The following is a 14,887-nucleotide window of genomic DNA, read 5'->3' as shown; positions in this document are numbered from 1 at the left end:
CTAGTGTCCTTATTTTTGTAGCCACTTTTTTAGTCCTGGAGAATGCCTTGTTATTGATTCATTCAAAGAACTTTTATAGATATATTTAGCAATATAGAGTGCATCTATTTATTTAATTAGGATAACATATACAATATGTTAGCTGAGGGAGATGTTCCAAACAACTGCTGTTTATTTTGTGAGAGTCATCCAGTGTTAAGCATTCAGTTTTTGTTTGCATTTCACCTCTTTGTGAAGTGTTTCCTTAATAGCAATAGTGGAATGCAAATTTAGTACAGCATTTGCAATGCTACCTGCAAGGTTATTGGTTTCAAAGCACTGGCTATGTAAATCTTTTATGTATAACTAACTGGCACATTTACTTGCTAGGAAATGGAAATGAACTAATACTCTGAACTATAATGTGTCTCTATTAGCTCTGCTAAAACCGAAAGCGTGCCATTCATTCCAGCTGACCAGCATTATGACTAGTATTCCTGCTATATTATCCATGAAGTACAGTATAGATTCAAAAGCTGCTACTGCCTTGGATCACTTGTGAAATGAACATAATAAACTTCTTTGTTGGATCGCCTCTGTTACCTTGAGTAGAACAAACACAGTGCGAGAAAATTAATCATTGTGTAAATTAATGGTTAATGCGACTGTTGTTTGTATAACTTAAATCTATGCCTCTCATCTTCTTTGACTTTTCAGAAAGTCATTCATATGGTTTCAACCATATGAAGTTCGACTTTGTGAAAAATTGATCTTCTGAAGGGGACACATTTTACTTTATCTATTGTCTGTAGTTTTTTTGTTTTGTTTTGTTTTGTTTTGTTATGTTTAGTTTTTTTTATTTGGGTTTATTATTTATGATTTTATGGCATGTTTGGATGAATCCAGAATATTAGTAGTAATAATTTATTAAAATATGCACTGCTATGTAAGTTTTGAGAATATGGTATTATGTCATAATTACTGAGAAGCAGGGTAAGGGTTTATTTCTTTAGACTTAGGTATTCAGCTCACATAATCATTATGTCTACATGGGGCAAGATCAAATTTCCCAAAAGTGAATTGCCCAAATCTCAATATGCCAAGGAATGGAGTGCTGAGTAATGCTGTTTTCCAGAGAAAATAACTTGTGATGTAATTGTTAAGAGTGCTGTAGCAGTTATTGCTTTCTTAGAGGTAAATGTCCTTTCTTCATGCTTGAGTAGCTATGAAATTGGTACACATATGTTTGGGATGTTGGGGAGCTTGTCTGCCTCAGTAGAGGCTGCATGGGGACCTGCCCCTGTGCAAACTATGCATACAGTTGGAGATTTTACTTTTTTTGGTATTCGGGTATTTGCATTCAACGTTTTGGTTCCTCTCTTCAGCTTGTAAAACATCAAGGTTTTATTGGGGAACTCACATAATCATTTGTTGTCTTTTTATTGCAAGAACAGCTTTTATGACTCTAAAATTAGGTTTAAACCTCCTCTTCTCTGTGAAAATCAAGTAAATACCTATTTTTTGTGGTTTTGATTTGTTCATAAGCTCTCAGCGGTGATGATGAAGGAACAGACTATGTTTCACAACTTCAGAGAATTAGAGAATTGGAACAGTTGTTTCACTTGTACATACTGATGAATTTTGAGCTCTGTTTCTCTTGTATACCTAGTTATACGAAAGAATACCTGAATTTTAATCTTAATACAATTTGGTGTACTATAAAAATATACATTAAGGTCTGGTTCTGTTACCTTATATATGAACAGCTGTTGGAATCATTATCAAAGTATTTCTAAAATATTGATTTTTAAGCCAGTAACTGAAATGTGCTGCTATTACAATTCTTAAATGATCTTTTTTTCTATTCCAGTTGCTGGCAGCTTTCCGATTTATTGTATTAATATTAGTTTATGCACTGTTGAAAGTGCGTCATTGGTGGGCAGTAGCGGTAAGTACTACAAACTACCTTTTAATGCAGTTTTAGTGATACAGCCTACTGAACAGTCACTTATAACAACATTAAGTCATACGTATTTTTATGCTACAAATATTAAGCTTTCAGTAATATGTATGCTTCTTTATTTGTTTTGAGCATCTTTATTATCAGAATAAGTAGGATGTGGAAAGATTAACAAAATCCACATCATACCAATTTCAAAAGCATGGTGATAACATTCATTTTTTTTTCTTTTTCACAAATATATCTCTGTAATCTGATCAATTTCCTGAGGTTTTAAGTGTATAGATGTGTTGGGTATGAAATATGGCATAGCTCATTCCAGTCAGTAGCAGTCACATATTAGTCTTATGGACTTGGGATGAGATTGCACGCCATTGCTTGGAATCAGCAGTCTGTGTCAAATCTGTTGCTGCTAAAAATAAAACAGTACCCTTAATCAAAAAATAAAAATAAGGCATCCATAGCCAGCAAGTTGTAACAGCACAAGCAATGCAAATGCATATATTGGTATAAGGGAAGGATCTCTGTGAAGCTTTTTGTGAACAGAAAATAACAGAGGACAAGAAGTACAGGACAACATTTTCTAACAAGCAGAAGCAGCTGGATGTTTTATGTATCTTAATGAAAGGGGATTTTTAGGTAACACTTGAATGCGTCATAATAGTATGTAAGAGCCTTTACACAAAAGAACATGTCATTAAATTTTCTGGATACGCCTGTTCTACCAGTGATTTTTTATCCTTAATGAAATCATATAGGTCCACTATTGTTTACCAAAATCAAATTTGGAGAAAAAAAAATCATTCAATGCTTTTTGCCAAATCTTTTTGCAACTGAAAACACTCCACTCCAACATACTCTGAAGTTTTAGGACCATTAGGAATTTCAGTATGTTATATTATGATGGAGGATTACAACCAGTTTCTGAAAGACTTGATGGTATGGATTCTGGCGATTCTAGTATGTTGAAGCTGATCAAGATATTGGTGCTTCCAAATGCTGTTTGTAAGTCTGCTGTGTGCTTGCGACATTGTAACATACTCAAGGAAATACTGCAGAATTAGGAAGCTTTTTATGCTTCTTGATTTAGATGAAAAAAAGAAAACTGGTTTGATAATAGGAATCAGCCACTACTCAGCATTTTAAGAATGGTGTCAAGCTTATATATGACAAGAAAGGGATGGACTGAACATGGGATCATGAGAATATCCATCCACTTAATCAAGTAAAAGATACACACAGTGAGGTAAATGCATTTAAAGATTCAATTTTAATGTAACAAGATAAAGTCAATGTTTGCTACATGCTTTATAACCAGCTAAAGATTATGTGACTGCGTGTGTGTTTGTTTGTGTGTGTGTGTGTGTGTGTGTGTGTGTGTGTGTGTGTGTGTGTGTGTGTGTGTGTGTGTGTGTGGTGGGGGACATCTGGTCCTCACTAGTCTTTGAGAGAGATAGAGAGAAAGAAAAAGCTATATTTAGAAAATGACAGTATTGTGGAAGAGGAAATTCTAAATGTTAGTCATGATAAGCATATACTTCAGTGATAGCTACACAGACATGGAATTTCCATCTGATATTACTTCTTCAAAAGAGGGTTTATATAATTTATGTGTTTAGAAACAAATTCCGATTCACATGTCATAATGTGTATGGGTTAGATCACTTGTGTTAAGAATAGTTTCATCAGGAGTTGGAGAGTGACAAGCAGGGAGGGAGAAATGGAAATAGTGGAAATTAAACATTAATCCTCAAAGAGATGAGAGATACATAAAGACTGGTACAGGATGGTAGAAAAAGAAAGGCTAGATAAAAGTTGTAAAGAATAAAAAGTGAGTCTAAATGCATGAGGTAGACAGGAGTGAAATGTGGCCTCAGGGGGTGACACATTCTAGAAAAAGGGGAGACAGTGAGCTTTAAGAGGTCTGAAAAAGTGGAGTTTAAGAAGTTCTCAGTCTAAGAATTGGGGTAGAAGATTGAGGCTGGACTATGTCCTTCTCATAGTGAAACTACAAAAACAGAACAACGCTTTTATGGCAGTTAATCAGTTACCTAGTTGTTTAAGAGTCCATATATAGTCCTTACCACCTCTCCATAATGGTGGCCTTATAAGCAATCCAGGTAATTACAGACTTATCATCTTTGCAAGTGTCCTCAGCACAACCGTGGTATGTATTATAACTGACCTCATAAACTGTAATATCAAGACCTTTGTTAGACTTGACCCCCTGTCCATTTGGCTCTGTGAAGGATAGAACCTGTTTATTTAATCTGCTAAACCTCTTCAATCCCCCATTAAAAGTTGGAGTTTGTTTCCAGTGATTGGCTCCTGAAAGATGACATGAAACCAAAACCAACACACTTTTGCTTATTAAGAAACAATCCCACTTTTTGTAATAAAGTTTTAACTTCATGAAGGATAGTATCAACATAATATTCTGAGGTAAGTTTAATATTAAAATCATCAGCATAAGAAAAAACTTGCAATATTATAAGCTGTGGTACTGTTTCCCATAAAGAATCCTTATAAGAATATCCCTCTACAACAGCAGTCATCTATCTCCAGGTTAAATAACATGCAACAATGGCCAGCCTTATTTGACACCTCAACAAATTTTAATTTTGTTACCAAGATGAATATTTATTAAAGGATTATTCCGGGAATTTTCATAAATACTGCTTGGAACATGCAAAAATGTATTGCCACTATCATAAGATTTCAGTATATCCCACCAACTTTTATGTGAAATTGTATCAAAGGCTTTTTGGGTATCACATTAAGTAAGAAGGCCTTTCTTAGTACTAGTAATTCATACTATCAATGATTTCACATAACACTACTAAGGTTTTCCTTATTAGTGTCCATTCACTCCAAAAAGACCTGTTTGTAATTTATTTAAGAAAATATGACTCAGTCTAGCTTGTAGTATTTTACATAAAACACTGTCGTCTGTATTTGTTAACATAGTGGGCTTCCGATTTTGAATATCTTCTTTGTGGTCTTTTCTTTTAAATATAAATCTTATAACACTATCACACGCAGACTCACTAGTTATACCTGTATCTAAACATTCATTTAGTACCTTGATAGAAATACGTTTCTGTCTCTCAGACATATTTTTTATAAAATCCATAGGTAATGCCATCTGTATCTGGGGATGGCTTAGAAGAAAAGTCATGCAAAACACAATCAAATTCTGACAAAGATATGTGACCATCTAGTACCTTAATGACTTCAGAAATGTGAGGGACATTTCTTTGGTTAGAACAGTGTCATATACAGAAAACATAGCTTGAACATAAGTCTCCACTATTTGCATTATTTCAGATTGGGTGCTGGCCATAACATCATCAGTATTAAGCAACCCTGCCATTAATTTAGATTTTTTGTAACTTCTTATTAAAAAGGAAGATGCTTCTTGTTTAAAACCCTGTATAACATATTATATTATTGCTTTGTTAACAGAATGTCTATTATAGCACCCGTGTTTCTAAAACTCTTTTACTTTCTAGACAAACATCAGAGTCTACAGACTGTAAGGAAACCTCATAGTTCTTCAAGAGAAATGCTTGTTCTTTTTTTTTAACTGGGAAGCTGTTTTTCTACAGAACAAAATAAGGTTTTAAGCTTTGCTTTATAGAGTCCACCACTGTGACCAGTTTTCGGTAAAGTCAATTAAAATTTCAATTTGTTCCAATAACAGATGCAAAATATCTTTCCATTCTATATTTCTATCTACCTACCCATTTAACTTTTTAATACCTTTAACAGTTGTTAAACTAGATACACTGCTAACAAGCTAAAAACACAGTGCTCTGTAATCAGTTATATCTAGAGGAAAAAGAACAGAAGAAACTAAAGAAAAAGGATCTGTATAAGAAAATGAATGAATTTCAGTGGATTGTCTACCTCTATAATAAGCTGTACCTGGGTAAGGTCCTAAAACAAGACTGATTGAATCTGATATCTCATGCAGTAAATTTATGTCTGCATTCTTCTAGTTGGCTCTCACATGGCAGTTTCAGTCTCTTACAACAATAATGGGACAAGTAACTGTTAAAAATGTTGCACTCTACAAAACACATCTTCTTTAGATTTTTTACTAGTAGGAGCATAAAGAAAAATCCCCACCCAGGATTACATGTCACAAATAAGAATTTGTCCTGGAACAGTAATATATACATCCTTTGGATTTAAACAAAATAGCTATTCCAGAACATAAATCTCTTCCAAAGCTGCAAACAAATTTATGCCCCAAAACAACCTCAGTCTGTTTTTTTTTTTTTTTTTTTTTTTTTTTTTTTGTAAATCAGTATCTTATATTAAGTAAACAGATAGTATCAGCCCCTGCCTGTATACAAAAATGTAAACTCTCTACTCTATTCACATTTAAACTGCTAATAGCAAGGCAACCATTTTCCTTTTTCTTAGCGGAATGCTTTTAGCCCCTTATATCAGTGTCATTCTACGTACTTTTACCAACAGTGGCACTATTTGCCTCCAGTTCCTCAGTCCCCGAACTTTCTATGTCATCACTTTCATCACCCTCATTTCCCGCCTCTTCTTGTATGGAATCTGTTGTTACTAGTAGCCACTGAAGTAATTTTTACAGCATTTTTAGCAACTGGAAGAAAGTACAGTTATGTAAAATCTTACCATAACGGTAGATGTCCTTGCCTTCACTGCTGCAGTATTCTTAACCATATGGGATTCCCTGCTGTGGAAGTCCGATATCTGGGCAGTCTTCCAAAGACTTCTGAAATTAAAAGGTATGCTGAATGTCACCATGTGTACCCTGCGTAATGTAAGGCATAAAGGTGATGTTCAGGCTTACCAAACACAGAACTGATTGTCCCAGGAGGAACACCAATCCAAGGAACCCAAGAGGTAATGTGTACTTCAAGGAAGGTAAAGAACTAGCGGGATAGAAGGAGGGAGCAAATAACTGCAGCAGTGAAGGCAAGGACATCTACCATTATGTTAAGATTTTACACGACTATACTCTGTCCTTACATTCACTGCTGAAGTATTCTTAACTATATGGGGGAGTGCCAAAGCTCAACAGGAAACTAGGGAGGAGAAAGGGGTAGAAGAATCGCCTAAAAAGCATGAAGGACTGAACTAGCAAAACCAGCCCTAGCTCTAGAGATACTATCCAACTTGTACTGCTTAGTAAAGGTATGCACAAAAGTCCAGGTGGCTGCTTCAAGAGTAGAATTAGCATCTAAGCCTTTGAAAAAAGCACCAGAAGAAGGCACAACTTTATTAGAATGAGCCTTAAAGGAAAAAGGATGGCTCTTGCCATGAAAAGTTAACAAAATAAATAGTCTTAGAAATCCAAGAAGAAATAGTCTGCTTGGATACAGCAATCCCCAAAGATCTAGGATGAAAAGAGACAAATAACTGATCAGGTTTTCTGATAGCTTTGGTCATATCCAAATAAACCCTAAGTTGCCTATGCATGTCCAAAGTATGCAGCAGAACAAAGTATGCAGCACCCTCTGTCACTTTGGAGAGAGGGAAAAAAGTAGGCAGATTAACAGACTGATTAAGAGATAGCTCACTAACCACCTTTGGTGTAAAAGAAGAGTTAGTGTGCAAGGACACTCTGCCTTTATGAAAAATCAAAAAAGGAGGACAAGCCATAAGGGCCTGCAACTCATACACCCATCTGGCAGAAGTAAGCACTCACAAAAAACAGTCTTCCAGGAACAATGTTGTAAGGAAGCTGAAGCAGCAGGCTCACAGGGAGCCTGAGTCAACTTCTCAAAAATAAAATTAAGATCTCAGGAGGGGAGAACAGGCTTCTTGGGAGGTCTAATATTAAGGATGCCTTTAAGAAATTGTTTTACCTGAAATCTAGCAGCTAAAGGAGGAGAAAAATGCAGACAAGCAGAGATAGCTGATAGGTGGAAGAAAAACAACAAGATAGCACTGAATTCACCAAGCAACAACAAAAACCAGTAAAATCCAATGGTTTATTCGATACACTCTAGCGCCTCGGCTACAGTAAGCCTTCAAGCTTACTGTAGCCGAGGCGCTAGAGTGTATCGAATAAACCATTGGATTTTACTGGTTTTTGTTGTTGCTTGATAGCTGATAGGTGGGCCTTAACAGAAGAATAGGCCAAACCAGCATTGAGCAACTCACACAAATAAGAGAGAACCAAAGGAGCATCCACAGTAACTGGGTCCACGTTACAAGAAAGACACCAAAAAGAAAACCTCTTCCATTTGGATAAGGATTTCTTAGTCATAGGTTTCCTGGTCTCCTGCAGGACTTGCAGCACATACTCAGGAAAAAAGCGGTGTCTGTGAGGAATCAAATCCTATCATCCACAGTGTCAGTTGAAGCAGGGACAGGTGGAGATGGATAAGAGATCCTTTGTCTTGTGTGATTAGATCCACCCCCTGAGTTAACTTGTGATGATTACCTCTGGCTAGATGCAGAAGAAGAGGGAATCAGGGCAGCCAAAAGGGAGTCACCAACAAGATTTTGGGAACATCCTGTTGAGTATTGAACAGGACTTTCCGAATGAGAGTAAGGGGAGGAAATGCATAAAGAACATCCCCTTCAAAGAGAAACAGAGGACATCCACCTTCCATAGCAGAGGACCTGGGACTCTGGCACAAAACAGAAGAAGCTGTCTCTTCAGAAGGGAGACAAAAAGAGCCACTTGAGGAGTACCCTTCTGGTGGATAATGTCCAGAAACACATCCCTGTGAAGCATCCATTCATGGAACTGAGTTAGGAACCTGCTCAGAGGGCCTATCACAATATTCAAACCAGAAAGGCTAGAAACTGCCTGAAGATTCAGGTGACTATTAACAGCAAGATCCCATACCAGAAGTGCCAACTGGCAAAGAAGATAAGAGCACATTCCTCCCTGTTTGTTGATATACCACATCACTGTGGTAATCTCTTTGACTACCTTGAGAGACTCTGGAGAAAAGAGAGACTGAAAGGTCTGAAGAGCCAACAGAAGAGCTCTCATCTTTTTGATATTGATGTGCTCCTTCTGGTGACAAAGCAACCACACCCTCTGTACCTTTAGGGAGCCAAAAGTCACCCCCCATCCCATGTCTGAGGCGTCTGTGAACAATTCCTCAGAGCGAAGAGGGGAACGAAAAAAGAGCCCTGGATTCAGAGACAACTGCTGAATCCACCAGAGAAGTTCCTGTCTGAGGCAAGGAAGAAGAGAAACTGCAGATTCTAGAGGATGAGCATATTGAAGCCACACTGGCTTCAGAAACCATTGAAACGTTCTTATATGAAGTTTGGCCAGAGGGAGCATCAGAATGCTGGATGCCATGAAACCCAGAACTCTCAGAAACTACCTGGCAGTAATGGAAGCCAGAGGAAGAAGAGTGTGAAAGATAGAAATGAGAGTTAAGGTCTTTGAAGTATCCTTGACAAATGATTGACAGAACTCAAGAATTCTGAATGATCTGAAGCCAAACTTTTGGAGAAAGAGTAAGGTGAAGAGAAAGAGGAATATGGCTGGGAAGGGACAGATAGTCACACAGTGCCTGGTTTGTCCAGAAAGGAAGGATTTGGAGTTCCTGAAAATTGAGTAGCCTTAGCTGGAGGAGTCTGTTTGCCATTCTTCTTACCTTTAGTAGAAGGACGTGATTGCCTACAAACAAACACAGGCTTAACAGGGTAGTTTCACTGAAATTTAGGCACAGGAGAAACAAACACCATGATTATGTTCCCATAAGGTCTTCCATGTATCCTGAAGGGACTTAAACAAACCAAAAACAGCTTCCCCAAACAAATGTTTAGAATACAGAGGAGCATCCATCAACTTAGCTTTAATATCATCAGGTAGAGGTTGAAGCCTAAGCCAAGAATAACTTCTCATAACTGAACCAAAATAACCCTAGAAAAGGCATCCGCTGTATCATAACTACATTTACTAGAATGGCAAATGAATTGAGAGTAAGTCCCTAGCAAGGAAAGAACAGATGTTTTACCCTCAGAGGCTGGAAAATCAGAATTAAGCTGGGAAGCTGAAGCAAGAAGAGCCAACACATACCTAGACATATGGGTCTGATAATTAATAGCCCTAAGAGGTAGGGTAGCAGAAGTGTAGCCTTTCCATAGTTTTGTTGTCCTTGTCAGAAGGCAATAACTTGGGCAAAGGAAGCAATTGAGGTGGCTTGTCAGAGGCTACAGACACACTGAATGGTCAGCAGCAGGGAGTAGAGAATCAGGCATCTGAGAGGCTTTGGAGAAAACATCCAGTAAAGCAGCCAAGACAGGAGGAATAGCTGCAGGTTTAGGAGAGTCTAACTGCAACAACTCATAGTACCTGTTATGGATATCAGTGACCTGAGTACAATCCCACTTAAAAAAATCCATCATCCTAGTGAGTATGTTCCCAAAAGAAATTTCTTCCAAAGGAACATCAGGACTTACAGATTCCTCCTCTGACCCATAGTCCAAAGGAGAAATAATTTGAGTAGAATAAGTGAGGGATTTTTCAACAGAATCTGACTCATCCTCAGAAGAATCCAGAAGTATAGGCCTTTTAAGATGAGTAGAGGACCAAGGAGGAGCAGGAACTGAAACCCCATGAGGAGGCTTTAAGGACATTAATGCAGAAAATAACCCCTGAATAAAAGCCTGCCACTCACTTTGTTAATCCTAGAAGCTGAAGAAACATGTTTAATTTTTTGTTTCTTTTTTAAGGGAATGTCCTGAGAAGACTCAGATCCAGGACGACAGTTGAGAACCATTGGAGGAACTTCTTCCCCAACCAGAAAAAGAGGAACTCCCCTAGGCCCCTCAAAAAAAATCAACCATGTTTCCCTCTGAACGTCTGAGATGGATGCCTGCAAAGCTTCTTCAGTTGTGCTGCCAGCTGAATCCTCACCAGCCCCCAGCACGGTCACAGCAGAGAAATCTGACAACACAGACAGGTGAAACTCTGAGTTCTTAATGACCTCAGGAGAAACACCTGACAGAGGCCGGACAGTGGAAGATTCTGGTCATACCTTTTTCACCTTCCTCTTCCCTAATGTCTGACTCTTGGGGTGGGACATTACATTCATAGTATCTTTAGTGAGTAGCCTAAGATGCTGGTTCTCATGATACAAGGAAAGGGAAGAAAGTCTATTGTGAAGGGTTTTCTGAACAAATGCCTAACAAATAGAACAAGACGTACGGTCATGAGAAGCACCTAAGGAAAAAAAGACACTTGTCATGGCAGTCTCTGTAGGGAGTCCATCTGCCACACTGGCATTTACCCTTCCCGGATGACATTAACCTCAAGGAACACAAAAACAAGAAAAAAATTTCCAATGGGGCACTTATCTTGCAAAAACAACAAACAGGTATTGGAAGTCCCTGGAGAATGAAAATGCATTCAAATGGCAGAAAATAGACACAGGTAAACAGAATGGCATGTAAAAGATACATTCAGACTGGCAGCAAAGAAGTTCTGATATGCTTCATGTTTCACTGTTGCAGTCATTACATTTGGGTTATCTGCCTGCAGGTAGCCCTCAGCCGGCCTGAATACCAGAGTCTTGGATTACTCTGTCGGATACTGTCTCTTCTTCCATGACTTCAGGTCGTCAGGGATATAAAACATGCAGCCAACGCCATTACATCAGTCTTTCTTGCTGTGCGGTGCCCAAAGCAGAAGCAGTTTGCAAGTGCTGTTCGGCCGACTCCTGAAATTTTCGTTTTTGAGTTTCGGAACCGAAGTCTTCAAAAAGATCCTTTTTCTTGCTCTTAACCAATGTCATTAAAAGTTAACAATTGTCTTACTTGTGGAAAGCAAATACCTCATAAAGATTTTAATTCGTACTGCATTCCTTGCTTAGGCCCAGACCACAACATCCCTCGCTGTTGGTTTTGTGCCTTGTTCAACTCTCAAACTATTCGTCGTTGGTCTATATTTGCAGCTAATTATTTTGGTACTCAGTATAACTATCCAGAAATGGCTTCGGTAAGCCATCTGACAACCGATATTCCGAAAAATGTAAGGATAAAGACAGAGCCAGACCGCATAGGTCCAAAACTGCTGACGATGCTTCCATTAAGCTAGTCGCCAGTTTGCGAGTACTCAGAGAGGTGCTTTCGCAGCCCCTGGTACCTGCTACTTCAGATTTGCAAGCCTCTACTGAGACCCATTCGGAGTCCGGTATGCTGCGAGATGCTTCTTCAACTATGGAACCTGCAGATGTCTCTACCTTGGATGGGTCCAGAGTCACTGTGCAGGCACTGGCTTCTGAGGGTGTATTCAGGTCTATAGACTTGCATTTTAAACTGACGCCATTTTCTTCTTCCAGGCCTAAAACTCATCCGACTCCTAGAAAACTGACGAGTTTTAGGCCTGGAAGAAGAAAACTCGTCCGAAGCCTAGAAAACTGATGTCCAAACTGCATAGTCAAGCCCATATGCCTAAAAAACAAATGCTTAGAATGGCCGAAGAACTTATTACTTTTATTAGTGGAAGCCAGCCTTCCCCCCTCTAAGAGACCCAGAACTGATTTTCCTTCTGATTCTTCTGATCAGGATTCTGATATTTCTGTTTCTTCTGATTACCAGGATTTGCCCTTATCTACCTATGAGGATTCTGATGCAGAGGATTCCATTCCCTCTGCCTCCCCACCAGAAGATTTTCTTTTGATGAAACCTTGCACACTCTTAGGGAGCATTTCCGCTGGAAAACCTAGGATTACTTTGACTCCAAAAAGAGGCTTAGGGAATTCTTACTCCTTCCTCAGCACAGGCCTTTAGCTATCCCTCCTGTTCTGGACATTGTAGATGATGCTTTCTTGGAATCTAGCCTGTCCCCAGACACTTTACCTCCAGCTCCCAGAAAACCTGACAGGTACTACAGAGTACCTGACTCTCACAAGTTCCTCTTCAAGAGTCCTCCTGCGGATCCAGAGACCATTTCCCAAGGACCAAAGGGCATTAAGGCTATTGCTGCCAAAAATCCTACCCCTTCTAATAGAAATTCTAGAGCCTTGGACAGATGGGGTAAGAAGGTATACACGTCTGCTACTTTGGCAATTAGGGCTTTAAATTGCCAGTTTCATATGTTAAAGTACCAGCAGCATATTATGGGACTACTTAAACAGAAAATAATGTGGATTCCTGACTGTGCTGAACACAAAGAATTACAGGATTTAATGCATTCTGCTGAACAAGTTGATAAACATACTTTGCAATGTGGTTTTGATTATTTAGAAGCATCTTGTAAGGCTTCTGTCACTGGGTCTGTACTTAGAAGGCATGCCTGGCTTAAGGAGCAAAACTTGCCAGATCATGTTAAAGCTAAATTACTGGATGCTCCCTTAAACCAAGACTGCCTGTTTGGCAACAAAGCAGAAGTCCTCAAAAAGATGGAGGAAAAAGCTAAATCTATGCAAACAAAGTTCCTAGAAGTACAGCCTCCCAGATTTAGTAGGCATTGGCCTTCAAAGAATTGGTCCTTTCCAGCCTCTTCCAGGCCTTTTCAGTCCAAAATCAGGAACACCAGACCACCTAGGTTACAATCTCAGGCTACGCACTGGCCTAAGCAGTTGGGGGCTTCCACTTCCAAAGCAGGAAGTAGTAGGACTCCTCCCTACTGAAAAATGGCACAATGACTTAACCTTAACCCTTCCAAGCCCTGCTCAACTGCCTGCTCCCTTAGGAGGAAAGCTCGCCCTGCATGCAAAAAACTGGGAATTCATTACCCAGGGCAAATGGGTTTTAACTATAGTTTCCCAAGGGTACAGATTCCACTTCCACACCCTATCTACCCCAAACGGTTGACCAGACCTACCCCCAAATCAGTGGGCAAAGGCTCAACAGTTCTCTCTCTTCTAGGTATCAGGGCTATTCAACCTGTCCCAGCAGAAGAAAAGGGTCAAGATTTTATTCAAGACTTTTCTTGGTACCCAGAAAAGACAGCTCCTGGCGTCCTATCCTGGACCTCTTTATTCTAAGCACCTTTTTGGTAATTCCAAAATTCAAAATGCTAACACTTCAACAGCTGCTTCCTATGCTAGGAAAATATGACTGGTTGGCAACCTTAGACTTAAAGGAAGCTTACCTGCACATTCCAATAAGAGAATCTTGCAGGAAATGCCTACACTTCAGGGCAGGCTCAATGCACTATCAGTTCTCTGCACTTCCCTTTGGCTTATCTACTGCGCCCAGGGTATTCACAAAGGGTCTAGCTCCAGCCATTGCATTTTGCAGGCAGAGAAATATTCAAATATACCCATACTTGGACGATTGTCTGATTCAGGCAGAAAGCCAGGACTTGCTATTAAAACATCTGGCATTCATAAAAAAACTTCTAACCTCATTGGGGTACACCATAAACAAAAAGAAATCTCACCTAGTACCCTGCCAGCAGATTATATTCCTGGGAGCAAGCTTGAACACAACTTCCCAGATGGCTTTCCTCACTCCAGAGAAACAAGTTTATTTGACAGCCTACTTCAAACTACTGGCCACAAAGACCCAGCTATCTGCAAAGAAAATTCTGCAAGCCCTGGGGTTCATGGCCTCTTGCATTCTACTAATTCCATATGCAGGACTGCATATGAGGAAACTACAATGGTATCTAAAAAGCGTATGGTGCCAACATTCTCAGAACCTGGAATCAATGATTCCTATCATTCCTTGTATAAAGACAGAGTTCCTTTGGTGGGAAGAGGCCTGCCACCACAACAAGGGTTTCCCCTTCACTCTACCCCCTGCTGGCCAAACCCTAACAACAGACGCATCAGACTATGCATGGGGGGCTCACTTGGCAGGGTAGTGCATTCAGGGAAAATGGAACCAAAGACAGATGCAACTGCATATCAACCAAAAAGAAATGTTAGCTGTACAGAATTCCCTGACAGCCTTCAAAGACCACATTCTTCCAGGACAATTATTGGTAAAGACAGACAACACCACAGTTATGTGGTACATAAACAAGCAGGGGGGAAT

At 39.3% G+C, this 14,887-nt stretch overlaps 1 protein-coding gene across 5 annotated transcripts in view; it reads left to right on the top strand.

Annotated features, from left to right (window-relative positions):
• STARD3NL (STARD3 N-terminal like) overlaps positions 1-14,887 on the top strand; it is a 695,992-nt gene that overhangs the window by 540,067 nt on the left and 141,038 nt on the right. For all 5 annotated transcript variants that reach the window (XM_044064833.1, XM_044064834.1, XM_044064837.1 and 2 more), the window contains one exon: positions 1,850-1,927. In XM_044064833.1, coding sequence (XP_043920768.1) covers positions 1,850-1,927 — 78 coding nt within the window. The remainder of the gene's footprint in view (positions 1-1,849; positions 1,928-14,887) is intronic.

Source organism: Protopterus annectens, chromosome 3.part0, assembly GCF_019279795.1.
Source record: "Protopterus annectens isolate FY-2018-M chromosome 3.part0, PAN1.0, whole genome shotgun sequence".
Classification (NCBI taxonomy): Eukaryota; Metazoa; Chordata; order Ceratodontiformes; family Protopteridae; genus Protopterus; species Protopterus annectens.
The sequence above is the reverse complement of the archived record's forward strand: the minus strand, read 5'-3'. Positions and strand labels throughout refer to the sequence as shown.